The sequence below is a fragment of the Argiope bruennichi genome, chromosome 11 (assembly GCF_947563725.1).
Source record: "Argiope bruennichi chromosome 11, qqArgBrue1.1, whole genome shotgun sequence".
NCBI classification, from domain to species: Eukaryota; Metazoa; Arthropoda; class Arachnida; order Araneae; family Araneidae; genus Argiope; species Argiope bruennichi.
In genome coordinates, this window is record NC_079161.1 from 88,290,882 (window position 1) to 88,317,723 (window position 26,842).

Sequence of the window (26,842 nt, forward strand, 5' to 3'; positions counted from 1 at the left end):
TGTACTTATCACTCAATCATTTTTTATCATGTGTTCGCTTGTACTCGGATGCTCAGACAAAGACTTCTTGGTAATGGATTTCAAGTAAAATTTAGTGCAAATGTGATGTAAAGATCTCGTCCCAAATTTTATTCATCAGGCTGAAAGTGTTTATGATTCATAATGCTCATATAGACAGAACAACAGACATAATTCCAAATATATCTGTTTCGGATCGAGGAAGGTCTGATATTTCGAAATTTATCAAAATTTTAAGTTCGAAAGTATAGTTTCTAATACTTTTTTCTGTACTTCGCATATGAGAAAGTAGCAAGGCAAGAAAGATTGGTTTTTTTCCACTAATGGCAAATAGAAACGTTCAAAGTGATCCCATAAGGAAGAAGGAAAGCTAACAATTGCTCAAATTATGAAGGAAAAATATACAAAGCTCGAATGTTTTTTGCTTCTTCTCATTTCTTATTAATGATGTATCTGCAGTCATTTCCCATTTATAAATTTTCAAAGAATTATGGAAAATAAATCGACTCATTCACCTTGGTATGCATCACAATAAGCTACAATTGACCTTGTTTGTTTCCATTAAAGACTAATGGAAAAGATTAAAGATTAATTAGATTTCATATTAACAGTCTTTAAAGCAATATAATTAATAAATTAGAAGTATTTACAACTTTAAATAGTCATTAATAGTGAACTATCAAAGATAATACCCATCTCAGTTTTATCAGTTCAATAAATCGAGTAATAAAGTGTTTTATTTTTATTGAATCAAATATTGAATAACTTTAGATCATTTATCTTGTTATTCTTATTTTCGTATAATTTCACCCCATGAAATGGCGCAAATTGTTCTTGGAATATCGAATTTAAATCAGCAAAACAATGTGTAGCTCAAATTCAGTTTTGGATTTCATATCGTCTTCTAAATCTGCCTTCAAGACATAAAATTTTACATAACAGAGAACATAAAATTTGACATAAAAACAAGACATAACAGATCTATTACGATCTGGTGATTTACTGATGTTTGATGCATCCTTGTTGAAAATTTTTTTGCTGACTCTAAGCATTATGTGAGTGCATTATAATGTTCTAAATATTTGTAGGGAAAATAAAATATTTTTATTCAATATTTGTTGGGGTCTTTTTTTTAACGATTTTTGAATGTGTAAAAAACTTCGAAACCTTGTACTTTAAAATATCAAGAATTTTAGAAACTTTTTTTTTTTCAAAATTAATGTTTAAACTTAATTTTCTATCAATTATGACGATAGGTGAAATCAATTTTGAAGTGGAATCACATGGAAAATTTTTCAAAAATAATTTATTTATAGATAAGCTCAGAGATATTTGCATACCAAATGTTTTATGTGTTGATAAACATTGCGAAGGAATATGATTCTTGGAATTTAATGTACCTATCAATCGCCTATGACAATGCGTTTCCTGTGTAGAAAAACATTGGAAGATGGAATTCGATGTTGATAATTTTCTTTCTGTAAATTATTTCGTAAAGAAACCTTTTTCTTTTTTTTCCCTCCTTTCTTTTTTATTAATGTATGTTGAGAGACAAGGAGACAACAACATGTTTGATTCTCAACATACTGTATAGTTTCAGGTATTCCCTGCCAAAAGTACTTTTTTCTCCTTTTCTTCTTTTCTTAATCTCGTCAAACACAATCTTTTTTATTTAATTCTTTAGATTAATCGTATCCATCCATGTGATACAAATACATAATATTAGGCGATTATAATTTCGCGCCCTTCACTTAGTATATCTATGGAGTTTCTAATCACTCTGAAGATAATTTTACCTCCGCTGTTACATCTTGTCACCTCCTACATCAGGAACATATTGATAACTCAAGTGGAGTAGAGAAGAAAAAAAACCCAAAGAGTAATCAAAAGAGATGATAGATCTAATCAATTAATGGTCCTAAAAGAGAGCAAAATATTTTTCCGTGTCTTCAGAAATTCTCTGGATGAATGAAATATTTTAGAATTTTTTGGGGTTTAAAGAGTTTAACTAACTATTCTGTCTGTCCATATAAATATCAAATAAAACTTATTACATTCATTTAAATTTAATTTTATTTAAATTTTTATCCCCGTTCATCATATTATGATAGAAAAGGACTTACCAGGTAACCCCTAGAAATCTAAACTGACAGTAATAGCCGGAAATAGTAGGCAGAAAAGCTAATGGTCATCACTGACCTTAACCCAACTATAGGGTCGTGATGGCCTGGTGGTAAGATCTCAGGTCGTGAGACTTAGGGTTTTAGGTTCGAGACCCGATTCCACCGAAAAACCGTCGTGTAAATGGGTCTGCTCCATGTTAGAACCGTCAGGTCCAAGCATTCTCCCGCTGGTTTTATGTGGTGTGGAGAGGGAGTTGCTAGCTCAGGCGTCATCCTCGTTACCTGACCGCGGTTCAAAATTACGAGATCCGTCCCGAAATAGCTTTAGCATTGCTTTAAAACGGTACGTTAATAAAATCACATTAAACCAAACCAACCTTTCTTGTGAGACATATATTGAATATCAGAGTGGAGATAACTTCACATCATTTCTATGCTTACTTACACATCAATTCCTCATTTACGACTTTGTCGTGCCCCAGCTGAACTCTTCAAAATATACAGAGTAATTGAAAATTTAGTTGATAAACTGTTAGAGGGGCTAGAAGGTACTAAAGCAAGCCGCAGTCGCTTGCAAACGTCAATTGGATTATTTATAAGAGGCAAGAATATAATATCAGTAATGAGTGAAAATCTCTATTTCTTGATATTTAATTCTTGAACAGTATATATACAAATAGGCTCTATCATAACTGCTCTAAACTCTTACCGTCTCTTATTGTATGCACTTCATAGTAGCGACGCATGAAATTTGGTAACCATGGAGACAGAAAGTATTCGTAAACTGTTCCCTGTTTTCCTTGCATTAAATTTTAATGAAAATAAAGAAGTCCAGGCACATCACTGCCAAACAACAACTGTTAACCTGTTCAACCAGCATTTCATTCCATGTTTTTTTTTTCCATTCCATTTTTCCATTTTTATTAAATTTTATTAAATAATAATTATAATTATTATATTATTATTAATAATAATTTATAATTATAATTATTTTATAAATTATTAAATAATAATTATAAATTTTATTAATTTTTATTAAATTTTATTATTATTTCCATTTTTATTAAATTTATTTTATTTTATTTTATTATTTTTCCATTTTTATTATTTTATTTATTTTTTCCATTATTCAATTTTTTTTTTTTTTTTGTATAATTATGGCTTGTTTTAGAAAATTGTATGGGAAAGAAACTGAATAACTCAACAAAAATTCTTAAAGGATCAAGAATTAATATTCAAAAATGGAATATCAAACCGAACCAAGCATATTATAATATCAAAATACTAACTTCTAAGCAATTGCATCTATCCTCATTTACACAAGCCACATATGGAAAGGGATATAGAAATTATCGAAGTCAAGTAACCAGAGGAAGTGATTCCTTAAAGTTTTCTCGCATATTCTCTAATAAAAATGTTAATCCCCTCAGTAAAAGAAAATTTAGACATTGGGTAAGGCAGAGAATGCCTTGGCATCGGTGTACAGCAATTACAAAATATCACCCTTTGGCGTGAATTTAGCATTTTTACTGAATCTGCCGTGTCATCTTTGGCGAGAATTTTGGTAATCAATCCCTGACATGGAGTTAAAAGTATCCTAAAATGGAATTTGGGATTTAGATTCCAACCGATTGAAACAAAAATTTGACATAAGTCTCAAAATCCCAAACCAAATTTGATATATTTAAGTCACTGCACTTTTTACTTATCGCTTTTAAGGCCTTTTAAGTACAAATCGACAGAGATAGTCAATCTCTTGTTGAATTTGACACAAACTTTGACAGATGTCTACATTATAGATGTTAAATATGCGCACCGAATTTTATCTATCTAGCTCTCTTCGTTTTGTAGTTATTGTGTTAATGCATCTTCAAACAGCTGGATAGACAAAAAATTTCTCAAACTACAAAAAAAAAAAAAAAACTTTAAATTTGGCGTGCAGACCATATACCAAATTTCATCCGTCTAGCTCAAAGCGTTATTGAGTTATGTTTGTCACGGACAGACAGACATAATGTGTTTTTCGAACTCAAGGAGGGGTAAAATGTAAAGATTCGTCGAAATTTTAAATTCGAGTTTTTTGACGTTTATAATACTTTCTCGAAAAAAATATGTTTTTTATAAAAATCAGCTGAGTTTGTCAATAATACCGGAAATACTTTAGAAAGATTGAATTAGTTAAGAAAAAATCAATTTTCTGAAAGGTACTTCAGGAAGGTATATCAATTTTAACTTAAATTCGTATGTTTATAAAGAAATAAAAAAATATTTTTTATGTGAATATTTTTAATTTACAATGAAGTATTTGGTTTAAACATTATTTCTCTATACCGAAAACAGCTCATTTGCACAGCGAACTCCTATATGGAATATCTTTATAAAGAAGTTTTAATAATTTTTAAAACTTGTGATTGTAACATGCATTTAGAGCATGTGCATTTAGAGCATGTGATACATCCAAATTGGTAATTATGATTTTTATAGAAAACATTCAAAATCAATGTTTACTTTGATTTTGAGTAGTATTACAAAATCATACACAGCTTCATTCCAAATGTATTTTGATTTGATAATAATATAAAGATAAAAAGAAAAAGAAAAATTACTTCAAATAATTTTTTTAAATAAAAGCAATGGCATAAAAGTCAGTAGGTGCGTTTCTTCCTCTTTAGTTTGAATATTATCGAATCATTCATGCTTCCTAATTCTAATGAGAATTTTTGAGTAACTCACTAAATATGTTACTTGCCGAAAATGGAGTTAGTAAATTTTTAAAAAAAAATCGGTTGTTATTTCTTAATATGCATATTTTTTTTTTTTCCTTCTTTCCAGATGAAATTACTCTGAATTATCTATGTTCATAACGTAACGATATTTTCATTTGGATAGGCAAAAACGTATTGAGGTAGTATTTAAGTGTGCATAAGTCATTAGCAACTCCACTCCAGCAACACTTACAAATATGAATGGTTTCTCCGACGAAGAATTTGACAGCGAATATTTGGTGAATCTCCCAGAAGACAAAGTTTTGCACAAGCTAGGAATAAAACAATTCTTTAATGGGACGAGAGCATCAATTATGAATGGAACTGACTTCTTACAATGCAGAGCAAACGACATCAAACAGCTTGATTCTAATATCAAAAGAAGTGGAGGTGAGTTCTATTGCTTCCTTTGAAACTGAATTGCACAATTGTAACAAAGATTTATTTTCTGAACTTGCCTTTTACTGCCTATTTTTAGAAAGTTTATTGTATTTTTGTATCGATAGAAAAACTTTTTTCTTAGTAATTAGTCTCCCGGATGTTTTATTCATTTTTATGCCTTCAGCCCCTTTATTTTTCTTCCATTTTAAAGGGATAGAGGAACTTCGAAATTAGCTATTAAAATATGGAATTTATTTCTTGATATTTCATTTCAAAAATACATGCTTAAATGCAACTGCAATGACATTATAAAATATATTGCACAATAAAATGAATATTTTATGAGGTCAGAGGTGTTGGTATGTTTTTAATGATACTTTCTCAAAACAATATTCTTTTCATACTTAAATATCTTTGAAATGTTTCAGGTGTCTTACTTTTAAGAAAATTACATAAAATGATTAATAAACTTTCCTGATTAAGATTAAAATATAATTGGGATAATAAACAGCTAAAAGTTACTTTTACTTAAGAAAACCATCCAATGCTTGAACATAAAATATTTACAAAATTAATTTTTGAGTAGTATTACAAAATCATACACAGTTTCATTCCAAATGTATTTTTATTTGATAATAATATAAAGATAAAAAGAAAAATTAAAATTACTTCAAATAATTTTTTTAAATCAATGTTTTTTAATTTTTAAAAGTTATAACTTTTATTTTTTTAATAATAGTATGATTTATTTTATAAAGATATTTGATATATTTATATTCTAATACACATGCATAAAAATTTCATGACTATCTTTCAATAATTTGTCAAAATGTCTAATAGAATTCATCCTTTTTTTAAATGACATACAATTCTTCTTGCTTCTTATTTTAGAGATACAAAAGCCCTTCAAGAGTAAAGAACGTTAGAACTTCCAGTATTTGTCTTAATTTTTTTTATTCTTGCAATAAATTATCATAAAATATAGACAATATATTTGTGACTGGATGAGACAAGCGGCTATGTAATGCAGTTATTCCTTTGAGATTATTGCGTATAAGCCTGTTTTATTTCTTAAGTCACTTCTAAAAGGTTGTAATATATTTTACTACTATTTAATTTCATTATCTTAAAAAAATTATTGATATAAGTAAAGGAAATGGATGATCTTCATTGCGTAAGTTATACCTTTTTATATTTCTTTTGTTTTCCTAAAACTAACATTCCAATTTAAAGCTATTTGAGAACTATACATTTTTGTGCAAATGTTGCGTAAGTTGAAAGATGAACTGCAACATATCTATTGCCAGATGATACATTCTACTATTTAATAGATCAAATTAATTTTCTCTTATGTATTTTTAAGTTTTTAGAGGAGAGGATCTTTAACAGATGTCTTACAAATCTATCCCCCATGAGCACATATATAAACTAATTTGAGTTTATGAGGCATGGGTTATAAGATATATTAGACATATAGGTAATATTGTGAATATTAAAGAATATCGAATATAGTATTAATAAATACCCATTGTTTAACAATATTCAAGATTTACTGAAATATTTTAAATATATTTACCATTAAATTCTAATACTTAAATGTTAGTTTTAACTTAATAACTCATTTTTTCGAGATCTTAAAAATTCACTGGAACATTTTTTTTTATTAATTTCACTTTATATTGTATAGCATTAAATAAAGAATATAATAGATTCTACATTCAACAAAATTTAGCTATATTGTAGATTCGGCATTTAATAAGGTTTATCAGTGTTGGAAAGACACTACTTTAAATTAGATTAAATATTGAGGAACATGGATTCTTGAGCTTGTTCATTAAAAGTCATTCCATTGCCTTAATATCCTTTCTTTTTCGAGGTTTCAGTCGTTAAATGGATGAGATAGGAATTTGCTAATTGGAAAGTCTCGATTTCGAATCTCAAAGTAAATCTGCAATTTCAGCAAGATAAAAATGATAAAACAAAATAAGTGATAAGCTACAAGATTGTTCAACAAAACATAAGTTATGTTGCTACTGGCGATAGGCGAGGATCGAACTCGCAACCTTTGGGTTCGTAGCCGAGTAACAAGACCACTAGACAAAAGAAATTTCTCATGTCTCGTAGCTGTTATCTGGCTTATAAAGCGTCACCACATTACTCCCCCTTCAGTTCGTCGGAGGTGAGACGAACGATTTTTTGTCCTGTTTTTGCTGTTATTAGTGGTGATATATTGGCTGTAGCGTCTTATGCATTTTTTTTGGCTGATTATTTATCAGCTTCATATGATGGACTATGATCGTCTAGTAATAAGACATAGAAGATAAATATTGATGGTTCGAATTTGCATAAGATATTTTTTGCGAGTGAATTTCAATATATATTAAGTTCTAAATGAATCAAAATTCCTTATGCTGATGTGATAAAAACTTTGACGAAGTAGAGTAATACTTGAAGTGCTTTTGTTAATTACTCGGGTATCAATATTTCTACCTAATCATTTACTAAAATAATTAGAAAAGTTATCTTTAAAGTTATGAGAATCCCATAAATATACAAAGTTGCTAAAACGGTATTTTTAATATATGAACTTTCAAATCACATGCTCAAAACAGATCATAGTATAAATATAGCTAAGAGCTGAAACTCTAATATAAAAAAGAATGCAGAAAAGTTTCTCTTCCCATAAGGAATTCAGTAGTGTTCCATTATATGCGAAAAAATATATGGCCCAGGGGCTGATGAAATAATTCGAGATTTAGCAAAAGCCCCCTGGTTTGACATAGTTTATGCAATCTAATATCTATTTCCAAACAGCCTTAAGTTAAATATGAGTAATCATATTATACTGATTTCTCTCTTTCCCTTTTAATTGTATCCGCCTTATTAAGAATATCACTCATATGACCTTTATTTTATTTTACTGTTATAAATTAGTATATCCTATATTTCTTTAATTTATATAATAACTTCCCTATTGTAACTGTGGAAAATAGCAAACACATTAGAGGAAAAATTCCTCTTTTATACTATTTTTACTTGATAATTACTTTTTAATTAGTCGTAATGTCTTCCAGACATCGTGCCATGAATCATGTGATAATAATTCCATTTTTCATTTGTGGAATCTTTTTCGCTTTCTTAACTGCAACTTTCTTTCTACAAATTCTACGGCATGAAATTTGTAAACAAATTCAGTAGCGCTTATTCAAAATGAATACACCTTAAAATTATTGATAAGTTTATCACATATTTTTACATTTTTTTGTAAAGTTTTTAATATATTGCATTTTTTTTCCATTACGAAATCAATTAATTGTTTCCTATATCATGCGTTAATATGGCTGTTCATTTAAGAAATAAATTCACTCAAAACGTTCGAAACTTTTTAGCTATTAAACAAAGTTATGTTCCAATGGTAAGACATTATGCTGATTCGAATTCTTCAGGTAAAGTGTGACGAACTTTGTTTTATATTGTTTCTTCTATATACTTAATTCTTTGATTTTACAGTTAAAGAAACCGAAATATTATTTCAGGGTATTTAGTTTTGGTACTCAAAATCATGGATTAGGAAAAGTAACTTTTTTATTGTATGTTATTTTATATAATTCTTGCATTACAGTCTATTTTACTCCTGCTTTTTAATGAGAATGCTTTTTTACACATTTCTATTTTATGAAATTCGAAAATTTTTATTTTTAATTTCACCACAGAACTTTATTAACTTAAAAGATTTTTATGTAAATAGTGATAAAGATATATACTAGTATACTCATAATCAATCCCTTTTGTAGATATGTTATTAGGGAAATTAAATTGTAGAAGAAGAAATTATTATTATATTAGGGGAAACAAATCATAGAAGATTATGAATGACTTAAATTCTTTTCATTATTTTAAAATTTATTCTTATTAAACTTTTCTTCTTTGTAGTTTTCTTCTTAATTCTTGTTAGTAATTTTATCTACACACTGTCTTAAATTTCTTTGTAATGTGAAATAGTTTTTTATTTTAATTTTAAAAAAATTATAAGATTTTTAATCTGTCTTACATTATTTAAATTCCATGGTTTATCTCTCAAATTGTTGAATTTGCTGTAAATAAAGATAAATATTCAAAAGCTCTATTTGGTATTTAGTGGGGGGGGGGGGGGATATTTTACAATAACTAAATGTTAAAATATTTTAAATTTATTTGTTTTGATACAGTTATTCATGGTTTCATTTGTTTAATATCTTAAGTTCTTTTGAATTGTGAACTGAATTAATGCTTCTAAAAATTTGACAGTGGTTTTCATCGCTAAGGATTTTCACCATAATTATCATATTAAAATTTTTTAAATGTTACTAATTTTTAAAATTTAATACATTTGCAAAATTATTGAAATTTCTATATGCCGTTTCCATCATTTAGTAATGGATTATTATGCTTGTTAATTTTTTTCTTCACATGATAATTATATTTACAAAAGCTGAAACCAAAGCTTCTACTATTTTCTAAAAATATTGTTGTATTTTTATATGATGGTATTTTACCTGAAGTTTTAACTAAAGCTAATACTATTTCTCTTTGAGGCATTTTTGTTTTTTATATATTTATATTTTATTGGTGCCAAAAATACTTATTTATATTATAAAACTGTATAGATAATGGAAATTGAAAGCGATTTTTACTTATATATTTAAATGGAGTATTCCAAAAAGTAAATGGGACTTAGAATTCAATAGGATAATGCAATTATGAAAAAAAAAAAATCATGGTTAATATATATTAAAAATTAAAAAGTAGAATATAATAAAAAGGAAAATTTTTAAAATCATGTTTTTTAGTATATAAAAAAGAAAATTCATTATTTTTAAATCAAAAATATGAAGGCTGTCATCAATTATAGCAATAGTAAATATCATAAGATTGAAAATTCTTAAGATTCAATAAAAACTGACAATACATTATAAACATGATTAGAATTCCTACTTTCAGTATTTCATCTGTTTTATTTTTGTTTTCACCTTCATATTTACAGATAAAAAAAATTAAAAAATGATTTTGTACTTCTTTGTTCCCTGTTGATACTTACTTTAAATTTTTATTTTTCATATAAAATCCATATTTTGCATGTAAATTATTAAAAAATGCATTCATGTGTAATAATTATCTTTATTTTATAATTAATATGTGCTATTTGCTAATATTAATTATGTAAAAAAAACACTTAAAATTATTTTTCAAGGAAAAGCATATTGTTTATTATCTTGTTCAATAATACATTTATTTTGTTGATTAGTATTTATAATTAAAATCCAGAAGTAATTTCTAAAACTTTTCATGTGTAAATGAGTTATATAATCAAACACTTTATATTTATGTGTTGATTCATTAAAAAATGCTTAATTTTATTTATTTATTATTATTATTATCCTTTCTTTTCCAGATTCAGTGATAGTAACAAAACAGAAGAGACTTTACTTGATTGGTATAAATAGACCTGAGAAACGAAATGCCATTAACGATGAGACAGCTGCATTATTAAATGATGCTTTTGACAAATTTGAAAATGATGATGAAGCATATGCAGCTGTGTTGTTTGGGAAAGGTTTTCATCTTTTTAAAAAATTATTTTGGTTATGACATTATTATTATTTTTTATTTTGATTATTAATATATTGTATGTGTCTTTTATTTCTAAACAATTTAAGAAGTTTGAAATTAATTCTTTATAATTGTGTTTTTTTTCTGTAAATTTGAAATAATCATTTAGTATTAATAGTTTAATATTATAAAAAATGATAAATAGCAAATGTCCAGTATCAGAAAGATGACATAGTAATATTATAGCTTCTTTTTATATTCAGTAATATGCATAAAGCTTTCTATGATGAGCAAAAGTTAGGAGTAATACTATGTGTTTCATACAGTCAATATGTATTTTGTGTATGTTCAACAAACCATGAGTTTTAAATTCCAAAATTCATATTTATAAAGTATCTATAATTCTCACCAAGAATTTTTTTATGTGAATAAATCCCATCTTGAAAATTTATTTTTACTCTGAGTGATCTAATATATATACCCATATTAATTAAAATCCTGAGCTCTATTTATGGGGCAGCCAATATTCAAAGACTGATCACATTTCATTTTAGCCTTCTCTAGGAAGTCAAGCAAAATCCTATAGTTTTGAACTGGCATTCACTTCCTAGTAGCCAGATTTTGAAATCAAAGTGTCACATTTTAGGATATTTTGATTCTTCCTTTGATTTCTTTTTGGGATAGAACAAGTAATTCAAAATTAATCTTAATGTTTTTGATATTCTAATATATTTATAAGTCTTTTAATACATATCTTTAAAAAAAATTTTTTTTAACTGATTTTTGTTCTCTTTATGAAGGTAAAATAAATTCTTTTTCAGGATTTAGTTTCAATTAATAGGAATCCTAACCTTGATACTTTTTTTAAACATGATTTGAAAGTATTTTACCTAAATTGAAGCTTTCAATTAATTTGGTTGTAAATGAGTTAAAGTTTGTGTAATAAATATAATAGTTTTGCCTGATTATATTCTAGGTAAAGATCTGGCACAAGAAAAATTCATTTGAAACATTAATGGACTATAACATGGGATTTGTGTTGATTCATTCAATACTAAGGAAAGCCAGTTCAACCTTTGGTTTTAAAAAAAATTAATTGGTCTTTCAAAAGGAGTGGAATTTGTGATGAAAATGCATTGATGACTATTTATTTCAACAAAATGATTATTTGTTATAAGGATGGAAAGAAGGGTGAAAACATTCCTATCTCCTCTAAAATAAGTTCTTACACCACTCATATTGTTTACCTTTCAAACTACTTGAAAACTTTGCAGTTTTATCTTTGGGGCTCATCAAGTTTGGAACTTGGCTCCTAGTATAGTACTTAATAAGACATTTTATAATTGTTACAAAAATAAAAATACAAGACTTGTATGTATTAATTATCTTTATGAGTGTGTCTGTTTAATATTTGAACTAAATCCCATTTTATCTCTCTTTAAAAAAAAAAAAAAAAAAAAAATACTCTGCATGTCTGTGAGTGTGCTTGCTTCACTATTTCCTTACAATTTTGTAGTTAAGCATCTAATTCAGGTTTTAACACAATTTCAGAAGTCAGTTTTGTCCATTTTAAACTCGTCATTGAATTGTTCTTCTAAAATAGTTGTAAAGCTTGGTGGCTTATTTTAAAAGTGCTTTTAATAGATGTTATTAAAATGTGAACAATTTGTGCCAGTAAATGCAGAAATGGAAGGGGTGTGTGTGAAGAAATATGATTTAAAAATATAGGTAATTCTTGACTTAAAATCATTGCTTTTCATTATATATATATATATATATATATATATATATATATATATATATATATATATATATATATATATATATATATATATATATATATATATATATATATAATATGAAGCTAGTTGTTTCATAATTAACAAAAGAACATTTTTTTTATCTGTTTGTCAGTTTAAAGGCTTTAAGTATATTTAAAAAAAAAAAAAAAAAAAAATTCAGCTCACAAAATGCCACAAAATCTCAAGATTGAAATTATAAGAGTTAATTTTCAATCAAAAATGTTTGCTTAGTATTTTACAGTTCAATAAGGCTGTACATTTGTAACTCTGAAATTTTTTTGTACTCCATCAAATAATGTTACTTGAATTTTAAATGTTATCTTTTTACATATTGTTTTTAGAAACATTTTGTTTGATTATATTAATAATTAATATTGTTACTGTAAAACATATTAAATGTTTATTCATATTGTATTTCATTCAATATTTTGAATTGCAGTTAAGGATAATAGAATACAAAATGAATCATCCAATACTGATGATATTTTGAATTCATGAAAATGTTTCGATTATATGATGAATAGTTTTTCTTATATATAATCTGTTTAAAAGACTCATTTATTCCAATAACATTTTTGGAAATTCCACATTTATTTGTCTACATCATCTGTCATTCAAATGCATTCTTACATTAATAATTTTTTTAACTTTGAGATATGCTTCCTTTAATCCCTTATACTATCTTTTTTTAAAAAATCTTTATTTAATATATCTGCATTTATGAGCACTGAAATAGTAACTATGGAAGCTGTTAATCTAAGAAAAACAATTATTAAAAAAGTTCTAATATTGTAAAGTTAACCATCAGCAGATGCTTTAAACATAGATAACATAAAAATTGTTAAATGGCATGCAAGATTAACTATTTTTATTGCATACTAATTTGTATACTTGGTACACTTGCAATATTTTATTGACCGGAGGAGCATTAAAAAAAATTAAAATATATATACCAACAGTTGTGATTGTCAATTATTGCTGTTGTCCAAAAAAGTGCTTGCATGTGTAATTGCTATGAACTATTTCCATGTAAAATATATCAGATGGAATACTTGTATATAATCTGCATATGATACTATATACAAATAACAATGATTTAAAAATTTTAATTATTTATTGATTTAAAAATATAATTTAATTAAATTATATTTGAATAATATTAATAATAAATTTCATCTTTCTTCTTAGGTGGCAATTTTTGTTCTGGTTATGACTTGTCGCACGTTGCAAAAGGCAATTTTTATGGTATAACTAGCAATCAAGGGCCAATTGTGAGTGTGATTCTTTATTTCCCAAAAAATTATTTGAATCTAAATATATTATCAGAAACAAGAAATTTCAGAATTTGAAATTTATTTCATTAATGGTTTAATTTATATTAAATGAATATAAAATTATCCATCCATCAATTGTACACATCCATTAACATTTTTGATTAATTTTTATATGTTTGTTTTTAATAAATTTTAAAATTTTACTCTATTTAGCAACTCTCTATCTTTTCAAAATATGTTTTTTTAATCATAAATAATTATTGAATTTAAGGAAATTTAAGAATTAAAATTCATATTTGAAAATTTAAAGTCATATTTTTTTTTAAACATTTTACAAAAATAACAATTATTTTTTAAGCTTTTCCCATTTGCTGATAAATGTTAACATAATGTAAAATTCATTTTTTTTAACACTATCTTTAGGACTAAGATTAACTAAAATGAAGCAGATCATAAGGAATATTTTCCTGCTCAATTACTGAGTATTTTTTTAAACTATTTTTGATACACAAATCATTCAAGTAAAAGAAATAGTTTGAGAAATAAATAATACAAAGATCCTTCATTGAAATTTAATTATATTTAATTAATCACAACACAAAATCGAAGTTTAAATCTTCCATATTAATTATAATCAGGGGTGTTTGTGCTCTGGGGAAACCCTGGAATTCCGGGGATTTTGAACTTCGATACCCGGAAATTCCGGGGATCGTCGTTCAAAAGGAAGTAGGAATAATAATGAATTATTTATTTTGATCTGGGTAATTTTGTTTGCTTTGAAAGCAGAAAACGCAAGGTCAGTGTGTGTGGTGAAAACTTTTCCTTTCTTTCTCCAAAGGCAGTGATAATGCGTGAAAAGGGGGGAAAAACTTTTTTGTTCTTTCCTTATTGCGAGTTATGACTCATTCCCCCGGTTCTCGGACATTCTCTTCTGGATTCTTTTCGGCAAGTAGGCGCGGCAGAAAAAAAAGGGAGAGACTTCGTTCGACCAGATGTGCGATCACGTGACCTGGGTTCAAAGGTATTAATTTTGCAAAAAAAGTAATTCATTGAACTTTTATAATTAGAGCATTCAATACTTCATAATCGTAATTTTTCATTTCTCCCCCCCCCCCTTCTCGAAACTCCAAAATGTCGGTAGTAAGTCCGTAAAAGTTTCAGGGGATTTTTTGGGGTCCCACAAACACCCCTGTATAATGCTTAGAAAATGAAAACATGTGATATCCTTTTATATGAATAAATAAAATTTGCATCTATGGCAGTGTTTCCAATTTTTGAAATATTGTTTCACTGTTTTCGTGGAATAAGTGGTCAGAGGATTAAAATCTTTAAAAATTAAAGCAGGAGGATTATTATTTAAATGTATACTCCTCCAAGTTTTTTTAGTATGTGTTGCTCATGCTCCACTAAAAACCAAATGTGAACCTTTTTTGTATATTTTCTTCACAGTTTAAATATTATACTTAAATATCAAAAATTGCAATTTAGGGCCTTTAAATGTGTATTCCACAAAACTTGAGTTATCTGTTAGGAATAATTAAGTCCTTAACAGTTTAAAATAGTACTTTTATTACATTAAATATAAAGTAAAAAAATATATTTAAGTTGCTATACAATGATTTAAAACAATCCTTCAGAATGTCACTTGTTTTGCTTGCTTGTTTTTCTAGAATTAGTTTTCAAATGTTTATTATAAACTTTGAATACTATGAGCGAACTAACAGGTTTTGGAAAATATTTAATTTCTTTTAATGTAAATATTTTTACTATAAATAATATAATATTTTTTATTATTTATTTATTTGTTATAATTTTAGAATATCATTTTAATCTTATATATTAAGTTTAGTTATATTTTGAATATATGGAATTAATTTTGCATACTTTTAATACTAAAAAATATAAGATATTCCTGATGAATATCATTCTTTTTACTATAGAATTACATTTTTTTCACCATTACCATATTCGAAGTGAGCAGTGGACTGTACTTTTGCTTAAACTTCTTTATTTACACTATATACACTCCTTTTGGGGTGAGTAGTTCATATTATACATGGCTGATTGCGGTATTGCATTGCGGTTGGCTTTATTAAGCCTTACAAACTGAAGTTGTCTACAGCTTCTGCGGGGACTGGGGAGCCAATGCGGGTCAACAGTCTAATGAACCCCTGAAAGACTCGACTGGAAGGCACTGCCGTAATTTTAAGATTGCCAAATTTGGCGTTAAGCGACATTCGCGTGAACACCATAAATATTCTGAAAGAATTTTCTTTTAAACATTGCAAGAAAAAAAAAAATATTTAGAGGTATTTAGATAAAGAAATTTTACTGTTGGCCTGTTGAAAAAATTATGAACTTTTATTACAGTTTTCCTGCTTTATGTGTTTCTGACACTAAAATCTTAAAAACTAATCAAATTATAAAGCTTTGGACCTACTAGTTTAAATGCTACCTCAAATCAGATTCACCTATTAATGAGTGACACTTGTTCAAGGCGATCACTGCTTAGCTTAAAATAGTGAATCACAAAATTTCATAATTCTCTCAGTATTGATCATAGAAGAGTGGAGTATTTTTATTTCAGTGGTTAATTTTCAAAATTATTTTATTTGGTATGACTAATAGAACAAGGAGAGCTGAATTTAGGCACTGCAATTTTTTCAAAAGTCCATTTGTTGCCTTCAACAACATAAAATATAATTTTTCATGTTATTTACTGCATTTTTTGTATATATATCTTATTTCTGGTGATTTAAAAATTACCTATTGGACCAAAACCTATATAATTTCTATTGTAGTTTCATGGAAAACTTTCTTTGCCTAGGGTCCTTTAAGACGACTATTAAAAAAGCCTGTTGTTGCTTCCATCAGTGGATATGCTGTTGCTGGAGGGTTTGAAATGGCTCTCTGGTGTGACTTACGAGTTGTTGAAGAAACAGCTGTGATGGGATTTTTTAACAGGAGGTTTGGTTAGTTTTTACTCCTTTAAGATATCAGTGTTTTTTTGTGAGTGTCTTCTTATTTACCACCTATAATTGTAAAATAAATGTATAATAAATGTTTTTCCAATGATATTTTTTTATATAATAATGGTTATAGTTTCGTTAATATCTATAAACTGTGACCTGCATGATTAAAAAATGCTCCATATGGCATATTGGATTTAAACCTATTAAATTTTGATCATAATTACTTTTTAGTTAGCTATGAAACACTTTAAAAATTGTATTAATTTTTTTTAACTAAGGACTAATTAGTTTGTTTTCCTTCAATTATTGCTGAATGTCTTGTACAAAAATCATTTTTCATGTCATATTATTTTATTTATTTATTTTTGAATAAGCTTTTCCAGTGTTACCATCTTATTCCTGTACAAATTTTAATAATTTTTTTTAATATTTTACATTATTCCTTTTTAATAAATGCATTTATATTCTTATGCATTCAAGCATATTAAATAAAATTTATGTATGTCCATTATTGCTGCTGTGTAATTAAAATCCAAATCTTAAAATAAAATAAGGATACATAAATCAGGCCTAAAACATTTTCATGGTATGGTCTTTCAAATTGACGTTTATGGATCTCCTCTTCACATTTTCTCAAATATAGTATCCAGAAAATGGATTTCATTGATAAATGGAACATATTGTTATTATTTCAATCATGGTTAATAGTGAGTGCTGATGGCAATATTTCCTTGTGAAACTTTTCGGTTTAGGGACCTTTAAGATCACTAACATAAAGCATCTGAAAGACTTTTATATTGTAAAATTTTTTATATTCTTTTTGTTGGAAAATAAAATAAAAATTTCTAAATATTGCTGTAGACAATTATATCTATTATGTTTAAAATAGTGAGGAAGAATTAGTAGCAGTGTAACTGAGATTTTCTTCAATTAATAACATTTCTTAGGTACTTCTATTGGATCTGATTTTTTTAGACTTTTTCATTTATACTTTAATTTTATGTAGGATTTATTCATAAAAAAAGACAAATTTATTTTTAATTACTGATAGAAATTTCAAATTGGTCTTTATTAACTTAACTAGATTTTTACAAAAAAAAATTTTAAAAAAAATAATAAACTGTTGATTTAAGTAAAATTTAGAAACATTTTTTTCCCCCCTTTTAACATTTTAAATTGCATTGCAAAAGATATTTAATTTGATTAATATTTAAAAAAAATATTTTTTTATTGTTACAGGAGTGTTGAAAATTATTTATATAATTCTATAAGCCTAACCTCAACATTTACTTAATTACATTCAGTATAAGAATGATAATTCCTTTTACTACACAGCTTGCATCTGAAGTAAACTTCATTTATCAGTGCTTGAACTTTCCATTGTTTATGAAAATTGATTAGTATTTGTGTTTTATGCTCAGATGTAGTTCTTAAGAAACTTTAGACCTGATACAGTAATAAAAATTGGGGTTGTCTTAACAGGTTTAAGTGCCCTGGGTTAAAGTAATTTTGCATTTCATTAGAATTTTCACTAGTAGTTTGACCTATAAAAGTACATATCCATTAAAAAAGTTTTTTTTAATATTTTATTATTGTTTTATAGTTTTGTAAATCAACACCTTTTTAGAATAGGATTGTACTAACTATGCATCTTGATCATATACGTTAATTTTTACAATTGCATTTCAAATGTGTCTTTTTTTTTTTTTTAAATTCTATGTATTTATTTTATGAAAAAAATACACTTATCTACTTAATACGTAATTTTAATATTTAATCGATGCAAGAATGTGCATTTTTATTCTTAGTGTAAAAAAGATATTTAAATGTTCAAATTTTATATTTAAATTGTGTATGCATATATATACGTATAATCTCTCTTCACCTTATGCAATGCGTTACAATTATATAGTTGATTAATATAAATATATTTATTGTAAATCATAAGTTTTTATGGTATTTATTTGGCAAGTTCATCAACAGTTTTATCTATATTTCTTAATATATCATTTTATGAATAAAACAATTTAAATATTTAAGTTGCCCTGATGATGATCAAAGTTATATTATTTAAATTAATAACTCTTTATCTTTTTATAGTTGAAAATGACTGATTACTACACTGTTTAATATTCCCTTACTTGTCTCTATATCATTTTTTAATTAATATGCATGTTTTTGTAAAATTGTGAAATAAATACTGTCTATTATAAACATTAATAGTATTTTTACTTTCAACAAATTTAAAACTATAATTAAATGTTTTTGTCCCAAAATTGTAATAAATCAATATAGTACATTTTTAAGTGTTTTTGGATCAACGGCACCTCATTGTTACAGCCATATTAACTCATTAATTAAAATGCCCCAGAACAAAACCATAAGATGCTTAAAAATTTCACTTCCATTCAATCTTGGCAAATTAAAATATTACTAACAATTAGTTGAATCATAAAAGCATATGTATATAGATTATTTTTATATGTTCTCACATTTTTTTTCTTATACCAGTCAATATTTGTGTTTATCATTGGATCCAAAAATGTATTTATTTTTCACTTTTGTTTTGAATATTAATCTGTTTATTTGTAATTGGACTTTTCATGGATGAATTCTCTTTGTTTTTCTGTTGCTGCTACATTTTAAGCCTATTTAATCATACCACTGCGACAAATTGAATTAATTCATTTAATCAAGACTATTAATGTCAAATGTCTTATTTGATAATGTTATCAATAAATTAGAACCCTGTATAATAATTAGAAATTTGGTAAACACATTTGGTTTTGTAGTAATATATTTTCTTAATTTATCATTTCAGGACTCCCTCTTCTTAATGGTTCTACAGCAAGACTTCCACAACTGATTGGTTTATCACGTGCTCTGGATTTGATACTTACTGGTCGTCCTGTACATGCCAAAGAAGCCTTAGAAATGGGTATAGCTTCAAGAATCACTGCCTGTGGAACAGGTAAGACAAATATATTTAGTACTCAAGGTACTTGTAAATTAATTTATTAAGAATCTTATATTTTGTCATTCTAACAACTTTTTAGCATACAGATACGATTTGTTGTAAGTCAAAAATGGTGTTTCATTGAGTTGGTATTAGATATCTGTAAGTTTGTGTGCAGTTTAAAATAGTTATATTTTTATAGAACTATTATAATTATTTCAACTATTTTACAATCTTTATATAATATTTATTTTGAGACTTTAAACAATATGTGATAAGAAAATAAAATATGTGAGATGAATTAAAAAGCCTTTTTCTATTTAGAAATTTAATTCATAATTTTATAAAATAATTCATTATGGAGATTCATTGTTGAATCATGACTTGGCTCTAAAAAAAGTTATAGATTCTATTCTTTAAAATTTTCCAACCATTTTAAACTAGTGTATGTATGTTAATAAACATTCTTAAAATTTTAACTTTTAACATGTGAGTTGCATGAGTTCTCCTTAAGGTCTAATTTCTGTAACTTTAATAGCCAAACATTAAGGTTCAATATTGCTTGAAAACTATGCATATGAAACAAATGTCTTCATATCTATGTATTAGTATACTGTGTGCATGTTGTTCGAGTACTAAATATGGTTTTGATAAAGAATTCTGAATGGTCTCTAATAATTAAGCATTCTGCTTTCCTTCAAGAATGAATAAAACTGACACTATACGACATATTTGCTTCAAAGTGGATATATATATGTAACATATTTTGATTGAAGTAGAATGCAGGTTCGAAACAGTGAGGAGACTTGGCATTTTTAATTACGTTTTATTCTATTTCAAGTGGCAGGCATGATTATATACAAGAAAACGCAGTGCGTTACACACAGAAGTAAGAAAAGGAAAAAAAGGGCCAAACAAATGATCACTAGCCTTATATAACATTGGATTTCTGGCCAGGTGCCAATTCAATACACATGTGACCTTTGACACCTTTTGAAGGGTAAAAGTATCACTTTCATTTAATACGTAGTTGTAGTTCTCATGGCGCATTATTTTTACAAAGGGATTAATTTAACCGAAAGTGGAATTGGAGCACAAAATAAGTGAATATTTTAGAATGAAGTTACTATGGGCTAAATTAAGTTTAAAATATCATTACATACATATATATATATATATATATATACTAGTCAATATATATATATATATACTAGTATACTAGTCAATTTGACTAGTATATATATATATATATATACTAGTCAATTTGGGACTTTCTGCTAACTTATCAAAAATATTAATTATGTTAATTTCTTTTAAATCGATTATGCACCACTTGAGGATTCACTTAATAATGTATTTTTATCCATCAAATTTTTTATAAATATTAATGCTGTCTAATTATCTGACTATTCTGCTATTTTGTACATGTACATTCTTAATGGAATCCAATTTAATGACATTATATTGTTATTTTAAAGTTTAACACTTGGGCATCTGTTTCAAATTGCATGTTGTCTTTACTGTAATGCAGTTTCACTTTTTGATTCCTCATATAAACTGTGCAGATATTAAACAAGATCCTTCTTTAGTTTTCAATAGTGGAAGAAAAGGATGTGATAAAATATTTGATAAAACTTTGAAAATAAAGAAATTCATTCATGAAAAATTATGGAAAAAAAATCAATAATTTGTTAAAATCCAGAAGGAGAAGATTGCAACATATTTGAATTAGTATCACTGAAAGAAAGAAAAAAAATCTTGATTCTGAAATGATGTTAAAACTTTTTTTGTACAATAATATTGCAGAGAAGCAAGAGTTATCATGTATTATATGTTTGAAGAGTTATTAAGGAAAGTACCAACAATTCATTTAAATTTTAAAGAATTAATTTTTTTAAAAATTGCTCTGATGTGTGTATTTTGACTCACCAAAGTATTTGTGCTAAATTTGGTAGTTGTAAATCAAATGGCTTATCTTGTAGTGTGCTAGCAACACAGAGAGTAACATTCTCCTTAAATATTAACAGATATATGTAACTAAATACTTATCCTTCTTTGAACAATAACGTATTTTAATTCAGCTAGAGGACTTATCTTTTATTTAAGTCATTAAATAAGCAACAATTCTAAAAAAATATTCTTAATATAAAATTTTTATGAAGGCATAAATGTTCAAAACCTCAAGCTTTTCAAGTCATTTGTTTGAAAAAAAAACTTAATTGCTGAAGCTTTTGGTTTAAGATTTGCTTTTATGGAAGGTGATCTTTATTTGTTAATTTACTTTTCCGTTTTTTTGGGGGGGAGGGGGGAATTGTCACAATTTATCTCATATTTCTCAATAGATTTTTTTTATTATTATTATTTAGCACACGGATATATATATTTACTTCATAATTAAAATCTATACCCTAAAAATATGTTTCATTGTGATATGAAATTTACTGTAATTAGTTTCATGTTCACTTATTTATAACTTTTTAGTATTATTCATTTTGTGCTTTGTTTGTATTTATTTATTTTATATTGTCTAAAATGTGTAAATTAACTGCATTTAAAATTTTTAGGACTTGGAAATGCTATAAATCTGGCTAATAGTCTTTGCAAATTTCCTCAAGAATCCTTGCGGACTGACAGATTGTCAGCCTATAGATCTACATATGATATGCATTCCCTTGATGAAGCCCTTAAGTTAGAATTTGAAAATGCTTGCAAAATAATAACTTCTGAATCCATTAAAGGTTAGTTTTCTACATTTCAATATCTCAATTAAAGATATATATATATATATATATATATATATATATATAATTTGTTTAAGTAGGCTTCCAAACTTATGGCCCAAACATAAATTCATTTAGTTTCAATTTTGAACATCAAATTCTTAATAGTTTTGTTTCTAATACATGAAACTTCAACTTATATGTACTTTTTATTGCCAATTTATTTTTATTTATAAATTTCTTTAAACAATGATTGCATAATGCAACCGTTTTATATTTGCATTGAAATTGAATATATGTATATAGATAAAATTATGTCTTAAGTATTGTTAGAAATAGTTGCAATATTTCAATTATGGCAAATATGTTGCTATAAAAAACAAACTTTCTACAGATTTTTTGATACACATCTAAATCACCTAATATGAAATGAGCAATTATCATGTCCAAACCATTCTTAAGTCACAACAATAAATAAATTTAAAATTTAATAATTATAAATTTTTTAATGAAATTTATAAAATATGTTTAAATGTGAGCAAATTCTATTGCATCTACTGTCTTAATATTGATTATCAACAATATATACTTAGATATTTTCACTTATTGAATGTATGTTATTAATTCAGTTGAAACACAGTTTATGTCAAATCAACTTCATTATTCTAAAAGGCATGTATAGGTAAATTAAATATATATTATTTATTGGAAGGGCAAATACTTTCAACAGCAAATGCTTCAGACCTAAGACATGTGTTATAGATTATATGAGTTATATTAAGTAATTATATCTGTAGTATTTTGTGTTTGTAGTGAAGTTACTCCAAATATGATTTTCATTTTATACAATTTCATGATACATTGTCAAATGGAAGTTTTAATTCTTATATTTGTTTTCTGTAGAATTAGGTATTCTTTACTAAGATTTCCTTTGATCTGCTTTGTGTTTTTGGCAGATAAATTCCTTTAGTACAAAAAAAAAAAAAAAAAAATCATAGACATAGGATTTCTATTTCAGTTAAAATGTCTGATCATAATGTAATAAAAAATATCTCATAATTTTTAGAACATATTTAATAATTAGGGTATTCAGTTTCTGTACTTCAGTTGAGACCGATCTTTTAATATTTAATAATTTTAGTTTTTCATAATATTTCTTTAATATAGAGCTTTGAAGAATGATATTTTTTTAATTTTCATATTCTTACTCATTTGGTGGGGTTTTGTGGGAAAAAAATAATTTTATATAACTTTGGCTAAAAGATATTTCATATTAATTTTTAAAAATTGTATAATAAATTTTAAATGGTAGTTTCAATTGCTACAAATTAATTTTTAGCATGTAATCCAGTCTTTTTTCATTTGAACAATATTACAATAAGTAATTATCAGGTTTTTCTTGCAGATTAATCATTTATTATTCTGATTAAATAAGCATCTCAAAAAATACTTAAAAAATGAAATAATTTATTTTAACTTGTTAATAAGAAGCATTTTTCCCTCTTATAATGGCTTGAAAAATAATATTAAATTTAATATTTTGTAGGAGAAGGTTGATTGTGCGAAAAAATTTTGTAAAACAATTTTCAAAAAATTATATAAAATGTAACATATTACATCTTATATACTGATAATAAAATTATATGGTATAAACAAATGTGTTTCTCTGAAAAAGACAAATGAAAGAAAAACTTTTGCTGTATGCACTCTATGCACTCTTTTCTCTATATATCTAGATTTAGATTTTTAAACTTTTTCCCTCTCACAATCTTTTTATACAGTAAAAAAAAAATTAAAAAAAAAAAGGCCATTGGTGACATTTGGAAACAAAATAAGTTGTTGATGCATTATTTAATAAAACATAAAAATAATTTTAGATATTTGTTTCTACTAATAATAAAGGAAAATGCATGCATATATACTCTATATAGCAAATTATTAGATTTAAAGCTACACCATATGATACAAATATACTTTGAAAGGTGGAAAATGCCAGTGTACTTAAATTACTAAATTTTCTCTTTTAATAAACTTTTAAAAACTCTTTTTGTATATCCTTTACAATGATACTTTTCATTATTATTGAATCAAGAAATAATGATTTGGCATTTTTTTTTTTTTTTTTTTTTTTCCATATTGCATATGACTCCATTACGAGCATAATTTTTTTGTTGTTGCTGTTGTTGTAATTGTATTTAAAGCTTAACCTAATTGTAATTATTGATGAGAATTTGTTATACTTTTTGTGCTTCTAGGCATTACTGCTTTTTTTCTACAATTATGTTTTTAATTCATTAAGTAAGTTATTGAGTTAGTTAAAGAAGAATCATTTTCCATTTCTGATTAAAATTAAAATTCTAGTGAAATAAATTGAAAGAATTTGGCATGTGCATAATATAACATGAGTAAAATTTCTAAAATGGTCCAAGTTGTCCAATTAGTGCAACTTCAGAGTTTGAATTTCTAAATATTTTGTAGAGGGACCATTAAAACCAGATTATACTTTTTTTAAAAAATCACCCACAATAGGCTTGTGAAGACAGCTAATAAAAATAATCAAATACTTTGGGATTTACTTATTAATATTGGAAGATCTAAAAGAATCATGCTGTATCAGTATTTCAGTTCAAAATAATTCATAACTATGTAACTCTTGCTCTGTGTTGAGTAAACTCCCACAGTTTTAAGAAACCTTAATAAAAAAGAATATTAAATTAGCACTTAAAACTAATCTTGTATTGTTCAAATAGAGTTTCCATCTAAAATGGACTAGACTTTTAATTATAAAAGAATGTTTAAACATTTATTTATTAAATTAAATTTAAAATCTGTTAAAAAATGATAAAAATGTTTTAATAGAATTTACTTTTTAAGCACTTCTGTTTTTAATTATCACTATTTTGTGAAACAAAATGCTTTATTTAAAATGAATATTTTGATTTCCTAAATATATATATATATATAATATATATTAAGAAGTAGTGTTCTTTCTGTGTATAGTAAAATAAAAGCACTTATCACATCATTCACCTATTCTAACAGCATTTTCAGATTTTCAAATACTATCTATTTCAGTTGATATTGGTTACAGTCATTATTTAATTTTACCATGTAAATATTAATGTGTCTTCTATGGGTTACAATCACTTTCAATCAATATGATTTGTGAAAATTTTCTTTTAGTTTGGTCACATTGGAGTTTTACATAAAATGAAATAGAACTATGGCTTACAGATATCTTTTTATCGTTAAAGATGTTTTCATCAATTGTTTGTAGGTCATATTATTTATTAATTCATTTATTTTTGCATAAAAATACAATCACATGCACCAAAAGAAATTCCATCTTTTTATTGTAGCAGTATAAATTTTTGTTTTGCAATTTCTTCTTGGAAACATGATACCAACATTCATTTTTTCAAAATGCTTCTTAAGTTTTTAAACCTAATAACAATTTTAAATTTTAAAATTTCATAAGAAACATTCAAAATATTTGACTTAGTAATTTTAGCATTACAGTATAATACTAGAATAAGAATTTACCTATTGCCTTGGAGAAAAATATCAGCTCTATTTGAAAGATAGTCTTCTATAAGAAAATAAGGGAAGAACCTAATACTTTTTATTTTTCTGTACTAATTATTGTTTTAAAATTTTTAAAAATATTCTTTTTAACGCTATATATAGTAAGCTAATAACACTTATTTCTCAATTGACTAAATATTTTAAGTTTCTGTCTCCAAATATTTTCTGAAATCATGCATAAAATTTGTTGATTTATAAAGCAACTAAATATAAAAAGTTTATTAATAGAATTTCCTGCCTATTTTTAATCTTAAAACGCATTTCTTAATTTTTACTATATGTTTCAAAGTTTATATATATATATATATATATATGTAATATTATTTGTTGTTAAGCATGATGCAGTTATGACCAGCAGTGAAGAGACTTTTTATCTTTTTAAATTTCTTTTTAATCCATCGGGAAAGCATAATTATTTACAAGCAGAGACACGGACAAGACGTCCGCCACAGAGCAGTACAATATCCGAAGTGGGGAAAAAGGGCCGAAATAAATTATCCCTCGCCTTATATAACCTTAGATTTTGATAGGGAAAATATTTCTTCATAGTATTAATATATTAATAAGATTCTAATAGGGATTTCTCACACATGTCAATCACATGTAAGGGAAACACAAAGATCTTTTAAGAAAGAATGTGCTTACTGGACATTTTTA

At 25.9% G+C, this 26,842-nt stretch overlaps 1 protein-coding gene across 4 annotated transcripts in view; it reads left to right on the plus strand.

Moving 5' to 3' along the window:
* The window catches only part of LOC129957419 (enoyl-CoA hydratase EchA19-like), an 81,829-nt gene that overhangs the window by 52,556 nt on the left and 2,431 nt on the right, over positions 1-26,842 (plus strand). For 2 of the 4 annotated variants that reach the window (XM_056069729.1, XM_056069728.1), the window contains exons 2-7: positions 4,974-5,296; positions 10,719-10,880; positions 13,867-13,949; positions 16,780-16,924; positions 19,746-19,895; positions 22,445-22,618. In XM_056069729.1, the coding sequence (XP_055925704.1) occupies positions 5,104-5,296; positions 10,719-10,880; positions 13,867-13,949; positions 16,780-16,924; positions 19,746-19,895; positions 22,445-22,618 (907 nt within the window). In that variant the 5' untranslated portion in view covers positions 4,974-5,103. Of the gene's footprint in view, positions 1-4,973; positions 5,297-8,464; positions 8,734-10,718; positions 10,881-13,866; positions 13,950-16,779; positions 16,925-19,745; positions 19,896-22,444; positions 22,619-26,842 lie in introns of those variants that run through there. The other 2 variants (XM_056069730.1, XM_056069731.1) reach the window with 2 other exon arrangements.